Source organism: Aquarana catesbeiana, linkage group LG01, assembly GCF_042186555.1.
Source record: "Aquarana catesbeiana isolate 2022-GZ linkage group LG01, ASM4218655v1, whole genome shotgun sequence".
Taxonomy (NCBI): Eukaryota; Metazoa; Chordata; class Amphibia; order Anura; family Ranidae; genus Aquarana; species Aquarana catesbeiana.
Genome location: NC_133324.1, coordinates 796,785,715 through 796,806,431, shown reverse-complemented (window position 1 = coordinate 796,806,431; position 20,717 = coordinate 796,785,715). Strand labels below are relative to the sequence as shown.

Genomic DNA, 20,717 nt, shown 5'->3' with positions numbered 1-20,717 from the left:
CACTGCCTGAGCTGCCCACATCCAGATGGTGATTACTAGTTCTGGGTCATTTTGCATTACCCTGCTGTCTGCACTGCAGAAGCAGGAGCTTCTTTTCGGCAACAAACTTTGCGCATTGTGGTTTGCCACGATTTATCGCACAATTATCATGGCAAAACCGCACTGCGTTTTAGGTGACATTGAAAATGAATGGCACCAAAATGTGCGATTTGAGATTGCAGGCAGAATTGCTGCAATTCTGCCTGAGATCCCAAAAGGCCAAATGTGAACAGAGCCTAAAGGGCAGCTTCAGTCCACTTCAAATAACCTTTACAGACAAAGTATGGTCAAAGCTTTCTCTCTTTTGGGTCACAGGAGTGCACAGAATTGATCAACAAGTCCCAGAGCCACTTCAAGCAATGGAATTATCCCAACCATATTGTTGGGATCCACCCAGCTGCTTGATTGGGAGTTGGCTCCAGCCGTCTGCGCTTGGCTGAGAGCCCGAAGTCAGCTGTAACTCCCTCCTCCTTAGTCGTGCGCTCCAGAAGTTGCGGGGGGGGTTGGGGCAGGCAGAGTGGAGAACAGTGACTGAAGTCACTGCTCTCCACTCTGGGAAAACTGAGAACTGTGCAATCAGCGGTTATGTGATCGCTGAGTTCTTGGGTTTAGAGCTGACGGGGAACAGATGCAGCAGCACAGCGATGCTGCAACATAGACAAGTGTGTGTGTTTGCTAATTTAGTTGAAACAAAGCGCCAGATTTTTCTTGGTCTGCAATTATTTCTTTGTGGTCACAACATCAGGTGCTTATACAGTGATTCTGAAATTCTTGTGACTCGTTGCTCCATTCACTGTAATCACTTTTGTTTTCCCTTCCTTCAAATAATTTCTTCCATTCTGCAAATGGAAACCTCATCTTTTCTTGCAACCCTGCTTATTCACATGATGATCTGGATTGCTCCCATTTTGAAAAGGTTGCCATAGGAGTGCTGATATCAAAACTGCACTTGCGCAATATTTCCTACTCACGCTAGTGAAATTGCTCGCGTATAGCATCTCTGCATTCCCAGTAATGAATAGTACAAAGCACTGTCACAGTTCTAAGAGTTTTCATACCTAAGCACCTTCACAAGAATGCTAGCAGATGGGAACCTGTTCTAACAGAAATGTGTGCATGTTAGCTAGACAACTTGCATTTTCCAAAGGGAAAGTCGCAGTGTTCAAATAGGGCTAATCATGTAGGCAGCATTTGGAGGGAGTGAAGTTTAGCTAAATCTGATTTAGTAAGAAAAGCTTCTCAAAATTCAGTTCACAATTACCCTGTCATTTCCAGAGCATACTGGCACATGTATACTACCACCATCATAAGCTGTCAGTGATAATTGGATGGCTTGTAAAACGAGGGATTGAAGTGTCCAATATTGTGTAAGAATGAGGCAAAAGCATACATAAGTCTTAGATGTGTTTTGTACTATTTTAAAATGCCTCTGTTGTCCACAGAACCTGATTTTGAAAGAAAGTCAGACCCGAAGGGTTTCCAGGAAGCGATGGACCTGAACCAACTTCTCAAAGGTAATGGCTTCTTCTAGATTTAGTAATGTTGAGTTTAAGGAAGTGTTAATTTTAACATCAAATTTTGATTTAGTTTGTTATAGTCTTTTGACTATACTGTAATTTTAGTTGTATTTTAGGCTTTTGAGTTGTTTTAGTCATATTTTAGTCGACTAAAATCAAATGGGTTTAGTTAAATTTTAATGCATTATTTCTTTACAATTGCTTAACTGTATATATTTCTTGGAGTAAAAATCTAATCACTTTAATACCATAAATATTCTGCTGAGTTCCACCCAAAAATGGAACTTCCACTTTTAAGTGCTGGTGACCCCCTGACATGCCACATTTGGCATGTCATTTTTTGGGGGGAGCGGGTACCCAGTTTTTACAGGCACCCAGATCCCACTTCCTCCCCTGGCGTCGTGGCACCGGAAGGAAGTTCACCTCTCCCCCCTCCCTCCCTGCAATCTTCTGGTACACATCACAGGTCCCAGAAGACTGCGTGGCTCGAGCATGCGCAGTGCGTGCCCGGGTGTGAAGCCACAGCCAGGCACCCACAGTTAGAATGCCGGCGCCGCAGAGAGGAGGAGGTTAGGAGCGAGGCTTCGTGCACCAGCATCGCTAGACCGTGGGACAGGTGAGTGTCTGATTATTAAAAGTCAGCAGCTACACTTTTTTGTAGCTGCTGACTCTTAAATGGGTGGAACTCCACTTTAAGGTTTGAACATGAACTACAGACACAGATTTAGCCATTGTGATATACAGTTGTGCTCATAAGTTTACATACCCTGGCAGAATTTGATTTCTTGGCCATTTTTCAGAGAATATGAATGATAACACAAAAGCATTTTTCACTCATGGTTATTATTTGGCTGAAGCCATTTATTATAAATCAACCGTGTTTACTCTTTTAAAATCATAGTGGCAACAAATTACCCAAATGACACTGATCAAAAGTTTACACACCCTGGTGATTTTGGCCTGATAACATGCACACAAGTTGACATAAAGGGGTTTGAATGGCTATCAAAGGTAACCATCCTCACCTGTGATCTGTTTGCTTGTAATTAGTGTGTGTGTGTGTGTTAAATGCCAATGAGTTTCTGGGCTCCTCACAGACCCTTGCATCTTTCGCCAGTGCTGCACTGACGTTTCTGGATTCTGGGTCATGGGGAAAGCAATAGAATTGTCAAAGGATCTTCGGGAAAAGGTAGTTGAACTGTATAAAACAGGAAAGGGATATAAAAAGGAATTGAGGATGCCAATCAGCAGTGTTCAAACTCTCTAATCAAGAAGTGGAAAATGAGGGGGTTCTGTTGAAACCAAACCACGGTCAGGTAGACCAGCTAAAATTTCAGCCACAACTGCCAGACTTCCTGGCGGACTCAGCACGTGGAGTCGGCGAGCACGCCCGAGCCCATCCTTAACCATGAGTAAAACAAGTTTTTGTGTTATCATTCATATTCTCTGAAAAATGGCCAAGAAATTATAAATTATGCCAGGTTATGTAAACTTACGAGCACAACTGTATAACATCTTTATAAATTAAACCAAGTTTCATAAACCAACAAATATTGCTTTTTGACAAACACTAGTGCAACTTGAAAATCTAAAAAATACAAAATACTGTAAACTCTATTGGCTGTAGGTGTCGTTGCACATATTACCTGAATATATTACCAACATTAAATATTAAAAATAAATATATAAAGCCTTTTTTTTTTTTTTTTTTCAGCAGCTTAGTTGATGCCCCCTACATATTCTTAGGTGGTAGTGCAGTGTTTAAATTGAAATTTGATTTCAAAATTGTCATAGTCTTTTGACTAAAATGCCATTTTAGTCGTAGTTTAGTTGACTAAAATAGTATTTAGTAGACGAAAATATTTTGGCTGACTAAATAACACTGGTTTAAGGGAAATTTATATAGAAGAGACTGCTGAGTGTTTTTATCACCCACCCCTCCTGGTACAGTGATGTCTGATGTTCCCTGGTCAGTTAAACAAACCTTGCAACTAAAAAGTTAGATGGTATGCTTACCTTCTCACCCACAGTGCCTAGGGGAAGGTGCCATCATCCTGCCTTACAGCGAGATCTGGGGATAGTAGAAGTCTCTAAATCTCCATGAGAAGATCCTCCATTTTCTGGTGAGTTTTTGGAGTACTCTGCATTCCCTGGGTTCTCGTTGAAGAATGATTGTCACTACCTGCACCACAGAAGCCAGGGAAAGGGTGTGTATAATGTCATATTTTTAAAAGAAATCTAGTTGTATTAGTAATATAGAAGTTGCTATTACTCTGAAGATGCCGACTTTTCCTCCCTTATCCTTTCTGTGCTGTGGTTGAACAAACATTCTCATCTTCTGGCAAGAGTTCTTCTTTAAAGGTAAATTTAGTAGATGTACGATTTTGTCAAATGTTTGAATACAAGACAAAAAAACAAAAATGAGCAGAGCAGCTGTGCTTATTTGCTCACCAAGCTTTCAGTTTTGCCACATATATGTACATTGTAAGAAATCTTTCATTGGAAACACTGTTCTTACAATTGTGACATTCCTCTGTAAGGTTATGGCAGGACACAGTAGCACTTGGGGGCCACTTGGAAATACAGATAGAAGTAGGTCATTTTCCAATTAGGTAAACTTGGGATAGTATTTTCTTATTAGACCACACTGTATTTTAAGCAGTGTAATTATTACACTTTTGAAAAGTACATTGTGCATCCTTAGTGCTTCAGAAGTACTTGATTTGGAGTGATGTAACACTAGTATGGAAAGCTCTGAAAAATTCTTAATGTCATGATTGTACACTTTTACCTTCAGAAGGGAATTTGATATGTCTGTATTCTCTCCTGGGGTAGCTAAAGAAGGAAGCCGGTTCACACCAGAATGCAGTGCAGGAAAGGTACGTTCCATTTGTGTCGCCCGCACCGCACTTTAAAGGCTCTGCCTTTGCAATCTGCTGCGGGTGGCAATACACTGTTAATGGCACCCCAAAATGCAGATCGCAAATAGTGCGTTTGTGGGCACCAGACTGCAGCATGGTACCATGCGATGAATGGGCTGAGAATTGCACTGCAGAGGAACACTGTGCAATTCTGGTGTGAAAATATATAATTATTCTCCTCTATCATTTATTCCCTTAATTCTTGGAAAAGATAGTGTTGATAGTAAACACTTTGTCATTGTGCAACTGTTTAATTTCGTGTTACGCAGTTGTTAAAGGATAAGATTGCATGTTGTCACTATTAACTTTTGGTGGTTATATCTTAGCCATGTAAGGCCCCTTTCACACTTGTGCGACTTGTCCTGCTACTTGGGACTGTCAAAAACTTGCGGTGCATTACTTCAAGTCACGTCAGTTGCACGAGTGTGTTATCAAGTCTGTCGTGATGCCACATCTCTCAATAAAAAAATGTATTATGCATAAGTTGTATGTGAATAGAATTCAGATTCCCATTATCTTTCTCAAATGGGTATTTTGCAATGTGTTATGTGACAAGACCAATGAGCTGCAATTGGTAAACAGCTCCTGGCAATCCGTAGCAACCATTGCATGGAACAACTATTTTGATATTGATGTTGGGTTTGTTTCAAAAGCCAATATAGTGTGTGTGTGTGTGTGTGTGTGTGTGTGTGTGTGTGTGTGTGTGTGTGTGTGTGTGTGTGTGTGTGTGTGTGTGTGCGTGCACTGCTCCAAGAAATTAAATGAACACTTTTTAGTCAGAATATAGCATCAAGTCAATTAAACTCCTGGGTTATCTAGTTGGTTAGACCCCTTTGACACTGGAGGCATTTTTTCAGGCGCTTTAGCACTAAACATAGCCCCTGTAAAGTGCCTGAAAAAAGCCTCATCTGCAATCCCAGTGTGAAATCCCAAGTGCTTTCACACTGGGGTGCTGTGCTGGCAGAACGTCCCAAAAAAGTCCTGCAAGCAGCTTCTTTGAAGCGCTTTAGAAACCGTGTATACACCGCTCCTAAAGTGCCCCTGCCCATTGAAATCAATAGGCAGTGCCTGCAAAGCACCTTGGCAGAGGCGCTTTGCGGACGCTTTTAACCCTTTTATTCGGCCGCTAGCGGGGGTTAAAATCGCCGCAAAAACTACGGTAAAGCACCGCTAACAATAACGGTGCTTTCCTGCCGACACCTGGGCGCTGGCAGTGTGAAAGGGCTCTTGAGTAGCAGAGGGGGTTGTTAATCAGTTTCAGCTGCTTTGGTGTTAATTAAATTAACAGGTGCACTAGATGGGCAACCTCCAAAACAGGAATGGTTTTACAGGTAGAGGCCACTGACTTTTTTTTTTTTTTTCCCTACTCATTTTTTCTGACTGGTTTGCATTTGGCTGGGGTCATTGTCACTTCTGGTAGTATGAGATAATACCTGGACCCTATAGAGGTTGTACAGGCATTTCAACTCCTCCAGGATGGCACATCAATAAGTGCCTTAGCCAGAAGGTTTGCTGTGTCTCCCAGAACAATCTCAAGAGCATGGAGGAGATTCCAGGAGATGGGAAATTACTCTAGGAGAGCTGGACAGGGCCATAAAAAGGTCCTTAACCCATTAACAGGATTGGTATCTGCTCCTTTGTGCAAGGAGGAACAGGACAAGCACTGCCAGAGCCCTACAAAATTCCCTCCAGCAGGCCACTGGTGTGAATGTTTTGTCAGAGACAATCAGTAACAGACTTCATGAAGGTGGCCTGAGGGCCCGACGTCCTCTAGTGGGCCCTGTGCTCACTGCCCGACATCGTGGAGCTCGATTGGCATTTGCCATTGAACACCACAATTGGCAGGTCCACCACTCTCGCCTTGTGCTTTTCACAGATGAGAGCAGGTTCACCCTGAGCATGTGACAGACCTGAAAGGGTCTGGAGAAGCCATGGAGAACGTTATGCTGCCTGTAACATCGTTAAGCATTGCCAGTTTGGTGGTGGGTCAGTGATGGTCTGGGGAGGCATATCCATGGAGGGACTCGCAGACCTCTACAGGCTGGACAATGGAAACCTTACTGCCATTAGGTATCGGGATGAAATCCTTGGACCTGTTGTCAGACCCTACGCTGGTGCAATAGGTCCTGGGTTCCTCCTGGTGCATGACAATGCCTGGCCTCATGTGGCGAGAGTAGCAGCCAGTTCCCTGAGGATGAAAGAATTGATACCATTTGAATGGCTCCCACACTTGCCTGACCTAAATCCAATAGAACACCTCTGGGCAATGATGTTTCGGTCCATCCGACGCCTTCAGGTTGCACCTCAGTCTTTTCAGGAGCTCCGTGATGCCCTGGTCCAGATCTGGGAGGAAATACCCCAGGACACCATCTATCGTCTCATTAGGATCATGCCCTGACTATTGTCAGGCATGCAAACAAGCATGTGGGGAGCCATACAAACTGAGTACCATTTTGAGTTGCTGCAAAGAAATTTCAGGCAAAATGGACCAGCCTGCTGCATATTTTTTTCACTTTGATTTTTGGGGTGTCTTTGACTTCAGTCCTCTATAGGTGGTTGATTTTCATTTCTATCAAATGATGTGTCATCCTTTTATTCCTAACACATTACCCTGCCCATATTAGTATAGATATCCAGCATGATATTTTTCCCCATTGAGATCTGATGTGTAAGTGTTCTTTGAATTTTTTTGAGGTGGGTGTGTGTGTGTATGTGTGTGTGTGTAAAATATAAATATTCATGTGAAATCCTCCCAACTTGCATGAACTGCCATTCATGTAGATGTTACTTTTACATGTGCCAGCTACCTAAACATTTGTTTGCTTACCAAGTACACACCTTTATGGAAATGTTATTCCCTAATGACAGTGGCCTCTTTAAGCGGGATAATGCAACCTGTCACACTGCAAAAATGGTTCAAGAATGGTTTGGTTTGAAGAACAGAATTACAAGTTTGAGGTGTTGACTTGGCCTCCAAATTCTCCAGATCTCAATCTAATTGAGCATGGAAAAACAAGTCCGATCCATGGAGACCTCACCTCACAACTTACAGGACTTAAAGTGGTTGTATACCCTAACCTTGTAAAACAATCCATTTTAGTTGGAAAAATAAATGAAAGGCAAAACATTTGTGTATAGATTAAATAAATTTTAAAAAATTCTAAATCATTTTTGTTTCCCCTTTTTTATAAGTGATGACCTTCCCTCTGTTCTCAGCTGCATAAAAGCTGGGGGGAGGAGAAGCAGCAGCACACAGAGTTTTCCAGTGAAAGGCTGTGCACGGTAGGTTAGTCAGGACAAGTCTGATCATTGGAGGAGAGCAGACTGAGTTCCCAGCACAGCTAGAGAATTGACCACAGTGTGCTCTCCTGCCTAATGTGGTCAAGTTTTAATAGGAAAGCAGAGGGACTGGCAGGAACACCAGGGATTTCACACAAAGGAAGCAATACAAAGAGAAAAGGAAACTTTCTCATACAAGTACATGGTACAGCAGGCACATGTCAGGAATATGAAATGTTGGGGTAACCAATGCTTTTAAAGCAGTGGTTTTTAACCTCAGTCCTCAAGTACCCCCAACAGGCCATGTTTGCAGGTTTTCCTTTATCTTGCACAGGTGCTTTAAATCTGAGTCAATGGCTCGGTATTTTGGACAGCTATTTTATCTAAGATAAATTCTCAAAAGGTGGCCAGGATCTGATGGCTGGGTGCTTGATACCACAGAATGCCTCAGGGGGATCAGAGCTGTTTTGGCAACAAAAGGTGGCCTATTCAATATTAGGAGGGTGGTCACAATGTTGTGGCTGATCAGTGTATCTCTGCAAGCCAGTAGTGACAGCATAGTCATTGGATCATTGAACTTCCAACAGCCTGTTAACAGCTTAGTCATGTAATCTGCTTTCTAGAACTAATACAATGAAGGTTAAAGGTGAAATCCCTCTTATGCAGTAGCAATGACATTCTACTGAGAACTGTAATAACCTTTGTTACGGCTCATCCCTACCTTTTTGTGTTATTTTAAGTACTTAGAAAAAACACCATTCCACTGGTATAAAACACCATTCCACTGGTATTGTTTAGTGCTAGCAATCTTAACATTTTGTACTGCAAAATCATTTGGATTAACCCCTATGTCTATAAGGTTTTTGTTTTTCTGGAATATGTATTGCTCAACTGAAAACCATAAACAATAGATGAAGTAAAAGACTGATGGATGATCTGTAAGGCATAAAACATCAGCAAATTTGTCTCCTAGCCTTCCCAAAGTAATGACAAATCTCAAGGAAATAATAATGTGTAGTGACGTGTGTATGTAAAATGAATAACTGATAGGATGTCACACCACTTCCTCAAACTCCATCTTTATAAAACTGAGCTCATAATTTTTCCTCCAGCCCGTGCCCCTCCCCCTGACTTTTCCATCAAGATCAATAATACAACCATCGGTCCCTCCCCTTATGCCAAGGTACTAGGTGTAAGCCTAGACTCTGACCTGTCCTTTCAGCCCCAAATCCAATGACTATCCAAATCGTCCAGACCTCACCTCCGAAACATCACCAAAATACGCGCCTTTCGAACCATTGAGACCACCAAGCAACATATTTCCTCCCTTGTTATCGCTCGCCTTGACTATTGTAATTCCCTCCTCATTGGCCTACCTCTCCACAAGATATCACCTCTTCAGTCTATCATGAATGCCGCTGCCAGACTCCTCCACCTTACCAACTGTTCAGTGTCTGCCACTTCTCTCCACCAATCCCTCCACTGGCTTTCCATTGCCCAAGGAATAAAATTCAAAACACTAACAATAACATACAAAGCCATTCACATTTCTGCCCCGAGCTACATCACCAATTTTTTGTCCAAATATCACCCAAAGCGTCCTCTCTGGTCCTCCCAAGACCTTCTGCTCTCTAGCTCCCTTGTCTCCTCCTCCCATGCTTGTCTCTAGGACTTCCCCAGAGCCTCTCCCATCCTCTGGAACTCGTTACCCCAATCTTTTAGGTGATCTTTGAAAACTCATCTCTTCAGGGAGGCCTATCCTGCCTCCCAGCTAACAACTGAAGCTTCTACTCCCCTCATCAGCTCATCCCTCACAGTCCCCTCCTTTTTTGTTTCACCAGCCCCTCCCTCTTAGATTGTAAGCTCGCAGGAGCAGGGCTCCTCTAACACTCTTGTTTTGAATTGTACTGTTGGTGTAGTGTCTCCCTACATTTGTAAAGCGATGCACAAACTGTTGGCGCTGTATAATAATAAGCTAACTGATTTTAACAGATTCCGCTTTCCATGTTTAAGCGTGGTGCTGTGCTGACCTTCCCACAACGTATAGCCAGCTTAAAGCAGAGTTCCAGCCTGGGTGAAAAAAAAAAATTAAAAGTCAGCAGCTACAAATATTGTAGCTGCTGACTTTTAATATAAGGACACTTACCTGTCCAGGGAGCCTGCGATGTCTGCACCTGAAGCCGACCCTTCCATCGGCTCCGGGTGCAGGTGCCAGCATCCTTACTAAGGGAAACCGGAATGTGAAGCCTAGCGGCTTCACAGCCTGTCTCCTCTGCAGCACTTTCTGAATGGTCCTGATGTTTTTCTGGGACACAAACCGGTCCCAGAAGGAAATTGGGGGGGCGAGGCATGAAAACAAAAACCCCTGCAAGTGGCGTCAACATGGGACAGTGGCGACAGGAGACGGAAGTCCCAAAAAAATATCCAGAAACGAAGGAGCCCCCAGTCATCTTCCTCTTCTTTAATTTTTCTTTTTTTTCTTCTCTTTTCTTTTTTTCTTCTCTTTCTTCTTCTTTCTTCTCCCTTTTGATGTGCAAGGAAGGACTACCCTTCCTTGCACATCATTTGCCTAGGCAAACAAGGTGCACTGGTCCCCCCTTTGCCTCCTGGGATATGTATATCCCAGGAGGCAAAGCCTCCCATTTAGGAAAGATGGAGGAGGCAGGGCATTATCGAGAGGCATGCCGACTGAATCCGGAACAGCTGTCAGCCCCTTGATGACATCAGAGCAAAACATGGCAGTGTGGGACCGAGCACTGCCAGTGGAGGAGAGAATCTTTGCTGGACAGCACTGCATCCACTGGCTGGGTGAGTGTCTGAACTGTGCAGAAATCACCTCCAACTAAGTAGGGGTTATAAAAAATAAATAAAGCAGATTCCTACCCTCCGGCTATTTTTTAAGTGAACCTGTGCTTTGCCCCATAATCTCACATGACTTGTGTGATTCTGGCAAGTGCTAAGGTACCTCCTTTGCCTCCTGGGATATGCACATCACATATCCAAGGAGGTAAAGATGGAGGGGGCAGGCCTAGAAGGGCATAATCGAGAGGCGAGCCAACTGAACCCGGAACAGCTAGCAGCCTCTCGATGACGTCAGAGCAAAACATGACGATGTGGGATCGAGCACTGCCAGTAGAGGAGATGATCTTCTCTGGACAGTGCTGGATCCGCTGGTTGGGGGAATGTCTGAACTGTGCAGAACTCACCTATAAGTAAGTAGGGGTATTAAAGAGAAAAAAAAAAGTGGGAGAGTAGAAATTCGCTTTAGGTGAACCTGTGCCCCCATAATCTCTCACATGGCTTGTGTGATTCTGACAAGTGCTAAGGTGCAATATACACAACCCAATAATCATATCTTATACTGTAGGTGAGGTAATAAGCACGTTGCATCGCATGAGGTGATCTCTTTCATAAAAGCCTTTCCAACCTGTCAGAAAATACACTGAAAGTAATGGCATATAATTTCCTTTTCCACTGGAAAAGAGGAGTGATGCTTTAGCAATCTGTGTTTCATTTATCCATCTGCTGTATCAGGAGGACAATCCTAGTGTGTCCCAGCAGTATGCCAGGCAGACAGATGTCTCGCCATCCGCAGAGTTCTCGATAATGCATCTGCCTTTGTGGCCACACTTACCGCTATTGTTTGGGTCTATCTACATCATTTCTAGACGTGATTGCTTCCATTGGTTAAGCTAGGAGAATTGGCCTAAGGAGGCAGCAACTCAACTGTTCTTGCTGCTAAGCAAACGGATATAAATAGTACGAGGTATTTTTATTCCCAATTTTGTCACTTTATGATGCATGAAATACATAGTTAAATATAATATTTCAATTTGCTCTAAAGACTGAAGAGTTCATTAACACTTCTGAACATTCATTTGGCAGAGAATAAAACAAATGAGTATCTTCACAGCTGCGTGCCACAATAAATACTGACTGCGTCGTCCTAAATGAATTCTATACTGGGCTGAAGAATGACAGTGGCGGGGGCCCCAGGTACAGCTTTTCCGCTGATGACTAGTGAGCAAAATTAATGTGTATATAATACCACAAGCAGTTACCTCAGCCAGAAAGGTTTCTTCTGTGTTTTGTCTCTGATTTAGGAAGTATTCATTTTTTTTTTTTTTCTTTGATAAGAACTTATCCAGCAGAGCATTTGAGGGCTTGAAGTGGAACACCAAAGAAAATGTAAAAACTACCATTGCAGTGGGGCTTTCTCTAAAGTTAAAGTGAACCTAAAGGGCTTTTTTTTCCCCCTAAAATAACAAACATATTATACTTACCTGCTCTGTGCAATGGTATTGCAGAGTGTGGCCCCAACCTCCTTTTCTGGGGTCCCCCACGCCGGACCTCTCGACTCCTCCTCTTACTTCCTCTTCTGGGGTCCCCCGCTGGCACTCTCAGCTCCTCCGCTTACTTCCTCGTCTGGGGTCTCCTGCTGGTCCTCTCAGCTCCTCCTATTCTGGGTCTGCCACCATAGCAAGCCACTTTCTATGGGGGCAAAGATACGGGCTCAATCCAGAGCAGGGCTGTGTAAGTCTATTACCTTACCTTGTCTAAGGTACAGTTGAAAAGCCGTTACCTGTAGGGCTCTAGATATTCCTGTTAGAGATGCACCGAAATATTGACTGTGAAAAATGTGTTTTTCGGGCATATTGTTGATTTTTAAGGAAAAGGTTTCGATAATGGCGCTGAAAACTTATGTAATTTTACTGCGATTTTTAACATGACTTTACCGTGCTTATGGTTGGGTGTTTTTTTTTTTTTTTTTTTTTTTTTTTTTCATAGATCATGTAAAGTAAGAAACGCAACACAGGTGCGTTATTGATGTGTTCTTGCGTTTTTTTTTTTGTTTTTTTTTTGTTTTTTTTTTTCCCCCTGAGCAAAAAATGCAGCAAGCAAGATTTTTAACACATTTTTGTTGAGCTTATCCTGTGCTAAAGGTGCCGGTAATGGCCAACAATAAATTAATGATATTAATTAGAAGGCGGAATATAAAAATATATAATATAATATATTTTTTTTTAGAATATTTGATCTGTATGCATACACATCAGATGGACCATTTTATTGTTAATTTACAGTAAACTTGAATGGGCTAGGGGTTTTTTTTTTTTGTTTGTTTGTTTTTTGTTTTTTTTTCCTCTCCCAGTTTCCCTTCACTCCCTGTTCCAAAGAAGCAACAGATAAGAGGAAATCTTTAAACGTGAGGGGAATTTTCTTTGACAATTGCTCACTAAACAGGCATCTTTATTGGAAGATTTCCATATAAATATGATTTCAGTTGCCAGTTTGATAATGTTTGGGTTAGCTGTCAAGCATTATTGGGCATCAGGAGTGTTAGGCTGGGTTCACATATATGCAGTGCGGGACTCCGCATTTGATTTGGATAGGAATCGCACCACATTCCTATTCAAATCGCATGCGATGTCTGTGTGGTGTGATTTCAGCCATTCATTTGTATGGCTCAAATTGCACCGAATCTGCACAAAAGGTGTGCTATTTGTAATATGATTATCTCCTGTGATCATTCGACCCATCCAGTGGCCATCATGCAATATTTTTCTGAAGTACCTCAATCAAAAAAAAAAAAAAAATACTACATTATGGCCACTATATCAAGGTGACTAATGTAGGAGAAAATCATATTACAAACAAGGTTCGGTGTTTCTGTGTGAAGGCTGAAGATGTTTGCACAGCACACAAGTTCACAAGTTCGTGGTTTTTTTTTTGTTTTCTTGTGCAGTAATGTACTCTGTTAGCTGTCTGCTATCTACAGAAGCTCAAAGTCTTGTTTGTTTGGGCTACCCTGTCATCCAAGGTGGTCAGCTTTTTGGGCGGCAGTTTAATTCAGTTGCTGTAGTGCTGATTAGTTTATGCACATTTTTTGCAGTCCATGACACTGTTTGATTTTTATCTGGTATGCAACCACATTATTAACAACCTTTTTATTATTCCCCCCCCCCCCCCCCCCCGGCGCCTCAATGGAGCTGTCGAGGGTGGGGGGGGGGTGTTGGCATATAAATAAGATTCATCAATCTGCAGTAGACATAATGTATCCTGATTTCTACTGGAGTTAGATTGCTGCCACTTTGTATTCTTACTGAAAGCTAAAAAAAATTTTCTCTATTCCATCTTGGCGATATATGAGCTGAATAATTTAACATTATGCTCAATTAAAATGGATCGGTGCTGTACTATAAATAATTTGTAACTGTATTATCATGGACACATGGAGCCCAGAAAAGAAACCTCTTGGTTCATGAGAGCTGAGCACTTTGAGTTAACAGCATACATGTGTGTGTGTGTGTGTGTGTGTGTGTGTGTGTATATGTATAATACACAGCGGCACTCTGTTTGAAATAAATGCCCAGGTGCTCACCCACAAAGAAATCCATATAAATCCAAAACTGGTTTAGAGGCACTCATCTGTCTTGCAAAGGAGCTAGATATCAATCAAGCCTTGAGAAAGATGGTCTGAGCTTCATTGAAACATTTTACAATAAAAACACTGCTGTTTTCGATCTTCCTCCTCTGCAAGACACGTCCATAGTTGCCAACATTGGGAAAAAAAAAATCGGGACACTTTTTTTGGCTGTAGGCGGAGTCAGCCTATAATTAGGGGGCGGGGCATGTGTTAGTAGGCGTGGCATAGAAAACTGAAAATGGGCGTGGTTTACGTGAATAGTGGGCGTGGCTTACATGGGCATGGCTAAATGGGTGTGGTTAGAGTCTGAGATGAATGAGGGATGCAGAGGGAAAGGGGGGTAGAGGGATGGAGGGACAGCAGACCCAGATCCTACACCATAATAGCAATGTGTATTCCAGAGTTTAACAATCAGCAGATAAAGATACTCCAAACACCTGGTGTTAGCGCTTCAATCATCCCGGCACCATGGTTGTTATAATGTCAGGATGATTGAAGCTCATTATTACTATTATTACATTGTAATATAAATAATGAAATCATTCAACTCACCATAATGCAGAATCAGTGGGACCCCTGAGCGTGTCACCTGCCACGTCGCCTGCCACCAGATGCCATCAGGTTCCCCCAGCAGAGTCTGTCCTTACATAAGGTGCCCCCAGCAGAGGGGGGAGAAGGGGGTGCAGGTATGTTGGTGACACAGGGGGGGAGAGGGGGTGCAGGTATGGTGGTGACACAGGGGGGGAGAGGGGGGTGCAGGTATGGTGGTGACACAGGGGGGGAGAGGGGGGTGCAGGTATGGTGGTGACACAGGGGGGGAGAGGGGGGTGCAGGTATGTTGGCGACACAGGGGGGAGGGGGGAAATCAGGTATGGTGGTGGGAGAGGGGGGTGCAGGTATGGTGGTGACACAGGGGGGGAGAGGGGGGTGCAGGTATGGTGGTGACACAGGGGGGGAGAGGGGGGTGCAGGTATGGTGGTGACACGGGGGGAGAGGGGGGTGCAGGTATGGTGGTGACACAGGGGGGGAGAGGGGGGTGCAGGTATGTTGGCGACACAGGGGGGAGGGGGGAATCAGGTATGGTGGTGACACAGGGGGGGAGAGGGGGGTGCAGGTATGTTGGTGACACAGGGGGAGGGGGGAATCCGGTATGGTGGTGACACGGGGGGGAGAGGGGGTGCAGGTATGTTGGTGACACAGGGGGGAGGGGGGAATCAGGTATGGTGGTGACACAGGGGGGAGAGGGGGGTGCAGGTATGTTGGTGACACAGGGGGGAGGGGGGAATCGGGTATGGTGGTGACACGGGGGGAGAGGGGGGTGCAGGTATGTTGGTGACACAGGGGGGAGGGGGGAATCAGGTATGGTGGTGACACAGGGGGGGAGAGGGGGGTGCAGGTATGTTGGTGACACAGGGGGAGGGGGGAATCCGGTATGGTAGTGAAACGGGGGGGAGAGGGGGTGCAGGTATGTTGGTGACACAGGGGGAGGGGGGAATCCGGTATGGTGGTGACACGGGGGGAGAGGGGGTGCAGGTATGTTGGTGACACAGGGGGGAGGGGGGAGGGGGGAATCAGGTATGGTGGTGACACAGGGGGGAGAGGGGGGTGCAGGTATGTTGGTGACACAGGGGGGAGGGGGGAATCAGGTATGGTGGTGACACGGGGGGGAGAGGGGGGTGCAGGTATGTTGGTGACACAGGGGGGAGGGGGGAATCAGGTATGGTGGTGACACGGGGGGGAGAGGGGGGTGCAGGTATGTTAGTGACACAGGGGGAGGGGGGAATCCGGTATGGTGGTGACACGGGGGGGAGAGGGGGTGCAGGTATGTTGGTGACATAGGGGGATGGGGGAATCCGGTATGGTGGTGACACGGGGGGGAGAGGGGGTGCAGGTATGTTGGTGACACAGGGGGGAGGGGGGAATCAGGTATGGTGGTGACACAGGGGGGAGAGGGGGGTGCAGGTATGTTGGTGACACAGGGGGGAGGGGGGAATCGGGTATGGTGGTGACACAGGGGGGAGAGGGGGGTGCAGGTATGTTGGTGACACAGGGGGGAGGGGGGAATCAGGTATGGTGGTGACACGGGGGGGAGAGGGGGGTGCAGGTATGTTGGTGACACGGGGGAATCCGGTATGGTGGTGACACGGGGGGGAGAGGGGGTGCAGGTATGTTGGTGACACAGGGGGAGGGGGGAATCCGGTATGGTGGTGACACGGGGGGGGGGGGGGGTGCAGGTATGTTGGTGACACAGGGGGAGGGGAGAATCCGGTATGGTGGTGACACGGGGGGGAGAGGGGGGTGCAGGTATGTTGGTGACACAGGGGGGAGGGGGGAATCAGGTATGGTGGTGACACAGGGGGGAGAGGGGGTGCAGGTATGTTGGTGACACAGGGGGGAGGGGGGAATCAGGTATGGTGGTAACATGGGGGGAGGGGGGTGCAGGTATGGTGGTGACATGGTGTGCAAGAGGGGAGCCAGGACCATCAATGTCCCCAGCCAGCGGAGCCCCAGTCCATCCATGCTGGACCTCAGCCTTTGAGATGTGTACTGCAGGGAAAGCTCCAAGCCTCCCATACACTGAGTACACCCCCTCCCCCTATCTCTCTTCTCCCCCACTACACTGACAGGCCACTACTCACAGGTCAGACAACTCCTGAACAGCCAGATGAAAGCCTCCCTTCTTCCCTCCCGTCACTCCCACTATAGCCTGAGCTCCGTTGGACACACGGGGGCGGAGGGTGATGGCAGTGGAGGCTGATCACGTCTTCCTTGTGTGCAGTGTAGAGCGGGGAGGGGTTGCCAATCCCTCCAGCCAATAGGCTTCAGTGTACAATAGAATTTTCTATTTGTACACTGAAGAGAGAAGCGGATTGGCTGCCCCTCTCCCCTGCACTGAACACAAGGGGAACTTTGTGACTGACTCGTGGAGGCAACGGCGGCCATTTTTGTGGAGCCGTTGCCGTTTTTTACAAAAACACTCACTATTTTCCTGGGACAAACCCCAAAAATTCGGGAAAACACCCGGGACAAAATTAAATCGGGACAAGGGTCCCAAAATCGGGATTGTCCCGGGAAAATCGGGACTGTTGGCAACTATGTGACTGACGGGACCTCCTGAGTGACGTCACCCGGCCCCCAGTGACGTCACCCGAAGCTCCCCCCAGCCTCGCCGCCGTCTGTTTGTTGCCGTTGTCCTGTTGCCTGGATCTAGGCAGGGTAGTGGCTAGTTCCCATCCTGCAGATCAACCTTGTGACGTCACAGGAAACATGTGACCAGGAAGCAGGAAATCGAGGGGCGGGAACGTGAAATGAATAGAAGTGAATAGGAGGCTGCGAGCAGAGCAGAGCACACGTTTTCACCCTGAATCTGCTGGATGGGAACTAGTCGCAACCATCTAGGCAGCGCCTGGCGGCATCGGAAGCGGAAAGGACGGAGTCAGGGGGGGGGGGGCGCGGTCGGTGTACCGTCACAATCAGCATAGGCGACGGCCATCTTGGTACACCCCGGGGAAAAAAAAACGATACCCGGCCTACTGCGCATGCGCGATGCTCGGCTGAAGTGACGTTGCCTCGCTGACATCTTGGTACACCCGCACTTGTCCGCAGTAAGCCTAGAGTTTGAAGTCGGCAAGCGGACATCTTTATACACCCACCAGAGGCTTGCTTTTCATAGTTCTTTTTTTTAATAGTAAACTCAGCTTATATAGCGAAATATGGAATTTAGAAGTCTGTAACACTGTTTTGATGTTTAATTTTAAAAGCAGCAGCAAGCCTGCTGCTCTCACAGGTTTGCTGATGTGACAGAACACCACTGCTTTAAAAAATTCAACATCAGAACAGTGTTACGGACTTCTAAATACTGTATTTCACTATATAGGCTAAGTTCACTGTTAAAAATAACTGTGACAAGCAAGACTCCGGTGGGTGTATAAAAATGTCCGCTTGCCGACTTCCAACTTGGGTGTACCAAGATGGCCACAAAGCAACATCACTTCGGCTGCGCATCGCGCATGTACAGTAGGCTGAGTAGTGTCTTTCTGATGGGTAGCGGCTGTCTGATAGAACACCGCCGCTGTTCTATCAGATAGCCGCTACCTATCAGAAAGTGCAACCGACGTGACGTTGCATTGCGGCCATCTTGGTAAACCCGTACTCATCCGCACTAAGCCTACAGTCTGAAGTCATGAAGCGAACATCTTTTTACACCCACCAGAGTCTTGCATTTTACACTTATTTTTACCAGTAAACTGAGCTTATATAGTGAAATACCGGATTCTGAAATCCATGACACTGTTTTGGTGTTGAATTATAAAATCAGCGGTGTTCTGTCCGATTAGCAAACCTGTGAGATCAGCAGGCTTGCCGCTGCTTTTAAAATTCTACTTAAAAACAGTGTCACAGATTTCTAAATCCTGTATTTCACGATATCAGCTCAGTTTACTGGTAAAAATAAGTGTGAAATGCAAGACTCCGGTGGGTGTACCAAGATGTCTGCTGTATTTGTGCAGCGATTTTGCAAACGCAATTTTTTTCTTTAACTTGCTGATCAGTCATTGTACTGCAGAAGGTTGGCTCTATTGCGCGAATTGCCATAGGTGTACGTCACTTCGTGCAATAGATACAGTGGGCATGTGCACAGCGCGTGGCCGGAGCCGATGTGCGTGCCTAGCGGCCGTGATGTACGCCGACTACCCGCGATCGCTCCACAGAGAGCCATTAAACAAGGATTGGTGATAAAGCATCAGTGGAAAGGAGAAACATTTTTCCTCTATTAGCTCTTACAGGAGAGAATTTCCCTTCCTAGGGGTAGATTTCATCTCACTTCCTGTTGTCTCCCTCCATTTGCAAGTAGGAGTCGTTTGTAAGTTGGATGTTTGAAAGTAGAGGCCTGCCCTATATACTCAGCAGAAATTTGGGCCTTAGGTGTTGTTGTGGCCACAACACTATAAGCCCTCACAGGGCCCTGCTGTGAAATATTAGATCAAGAATTGTAATTACATGTCCCTGTTGAACGGCTCCTACTTGCAAACAGAAGGAGACAACAGGAAGTGAGATGAAATCTACCCCTAGGAAGGGAAATTCTCTCCTGTAAGAGTTAATATGGGAAAAACGTGTCTCCTCTCCACTGATGCTTTATCACCAATCCTTGTTTCACTAAAAACCCCAAATTGTCAAACATTTGTCATTGGGACAGAAAGTGAGGTGAAATCTTCTGAAGAGGAGCACAGACAGCAAAACAAATGTCACAGGGGTGATAACCCTTCCCTATGTTTTCCAAAAAGCCTAAAATAGATTTTTTGGGTGGAGCTACATGTTAAAAATTTACCAGTTCAAAATTACAAAAAGATTCTACTTAACAACAAACCTACAGTCCCTGTCTTGTTTGTCTGTATGCTGCTGTTCAGAGTATATAGGGCCTGGGGGCCCCACACCTTTCCTTTTTTAATTTGGGTGCGGGGTTCCCCTTAATATCCATACAAGACCCAAAGGGCCTGGTAATGGACTGGGGGGTACCCATGCTGTTTGTCTCACTGATTTTCATCCATATTGCCAGCACCGGACATTACATTAAAGCCATAAGCAGTTTTAAATGACTTTTATTACTTTAAAAATGACATTTTGTGCAGGGACTGTTCTAAGCACGGGAAACACGCGCCACTTTACAGGCATACTATAGACACCCCCCAGGTATGAGATTTAAAGGAATATTTCACTTTTTTTTCCACTTTAAGCATCTTTAAAATCACTGCTCCCGAATAAACGTCCGTTTTTAAAACTTTTTTTGTGCATTGATACATGTCCTCTGGGGCAGGACCCGGGTCCCCAAACCCTTTTTAGGACAATACCATGCAAATTAGCCTTTAAAATTAGCACTTTTGATTTCGAACTTTCGAGTCCCATAGACGTCAATGGGGTTCTAACGTTTGTGTGAATTTTCGGTCCGTTCGCAGGTTCTGGTGCGAGGGGGGTGCTCGGCTCATCCCTAATGTGGACGAGGAGGCCTGGCTCGTAGTCTCCACTCTTATTCATCCCAAAGGTGTTCTAGAGGTCAGGGCTCAACCTGATAGAACACTAGTCAAGTTCCTCCACCCCAAACCCACTCATCCATGTCTTTATGGACCTTGCTTTGTGCACTGGTGCGCAGTCATGTTGGAACAGGAAGGGGCCATCCCCAAATTGTTCCCACAAAGTTGAGATCATTAAATTGTCCAAGATGTCTCGGTATGCTGATGTATTAAGAGTTCCCTTTTTTGGAATCAAGGGGCCAAGCCCAACCCCTGAAAAGCAACCCCACACATAGTTACATAGTTACATAGTAGGTGAGGTTGAAAAAAGACACACGTCCAACTTATGTGTGTGATTATATGTCAGTATTACCTTACATATCCTTGTATGTTGCGGTCATTCAGGTGATTATCTAATAGTTTCTTGAAGCTATCAATGCTCCCCGCTGAGACCACCGCCTGTGGAAGGGAATTCCACATCCTTACCGCTCTTACAGTAAAGAACCCTCAACGTAGTTTAAGGTTAAAC

At 45.3% G+C, this 20,717-nt stretch overlaps 1 protein-coding gene across 2 annotated transcripts in view; it reads left to right on the top strand.

Moving 5' to 3' along the window:
• CFAP97 (cilia and flagella associated protein 97) overlaps window positions 1-20,717 on the top strand; it is a 126,441-nt gene that overhangs the window by 8,696 nt on the left and 97,028 nt on the right. For both annotated transcript variants that reach the window (XM_073607356.1, XM_073607349.1), the window contains exon 3: window positions 1,482-1,553. In XM_073607356.1, coding sequence (XP_073463457.1) covers window positions 1,482-1,553 — 72 coding nt within the window. The remainder of the gene's footprint in view (window positions 1-1,481; window positions 1,554-20,717) is intronic.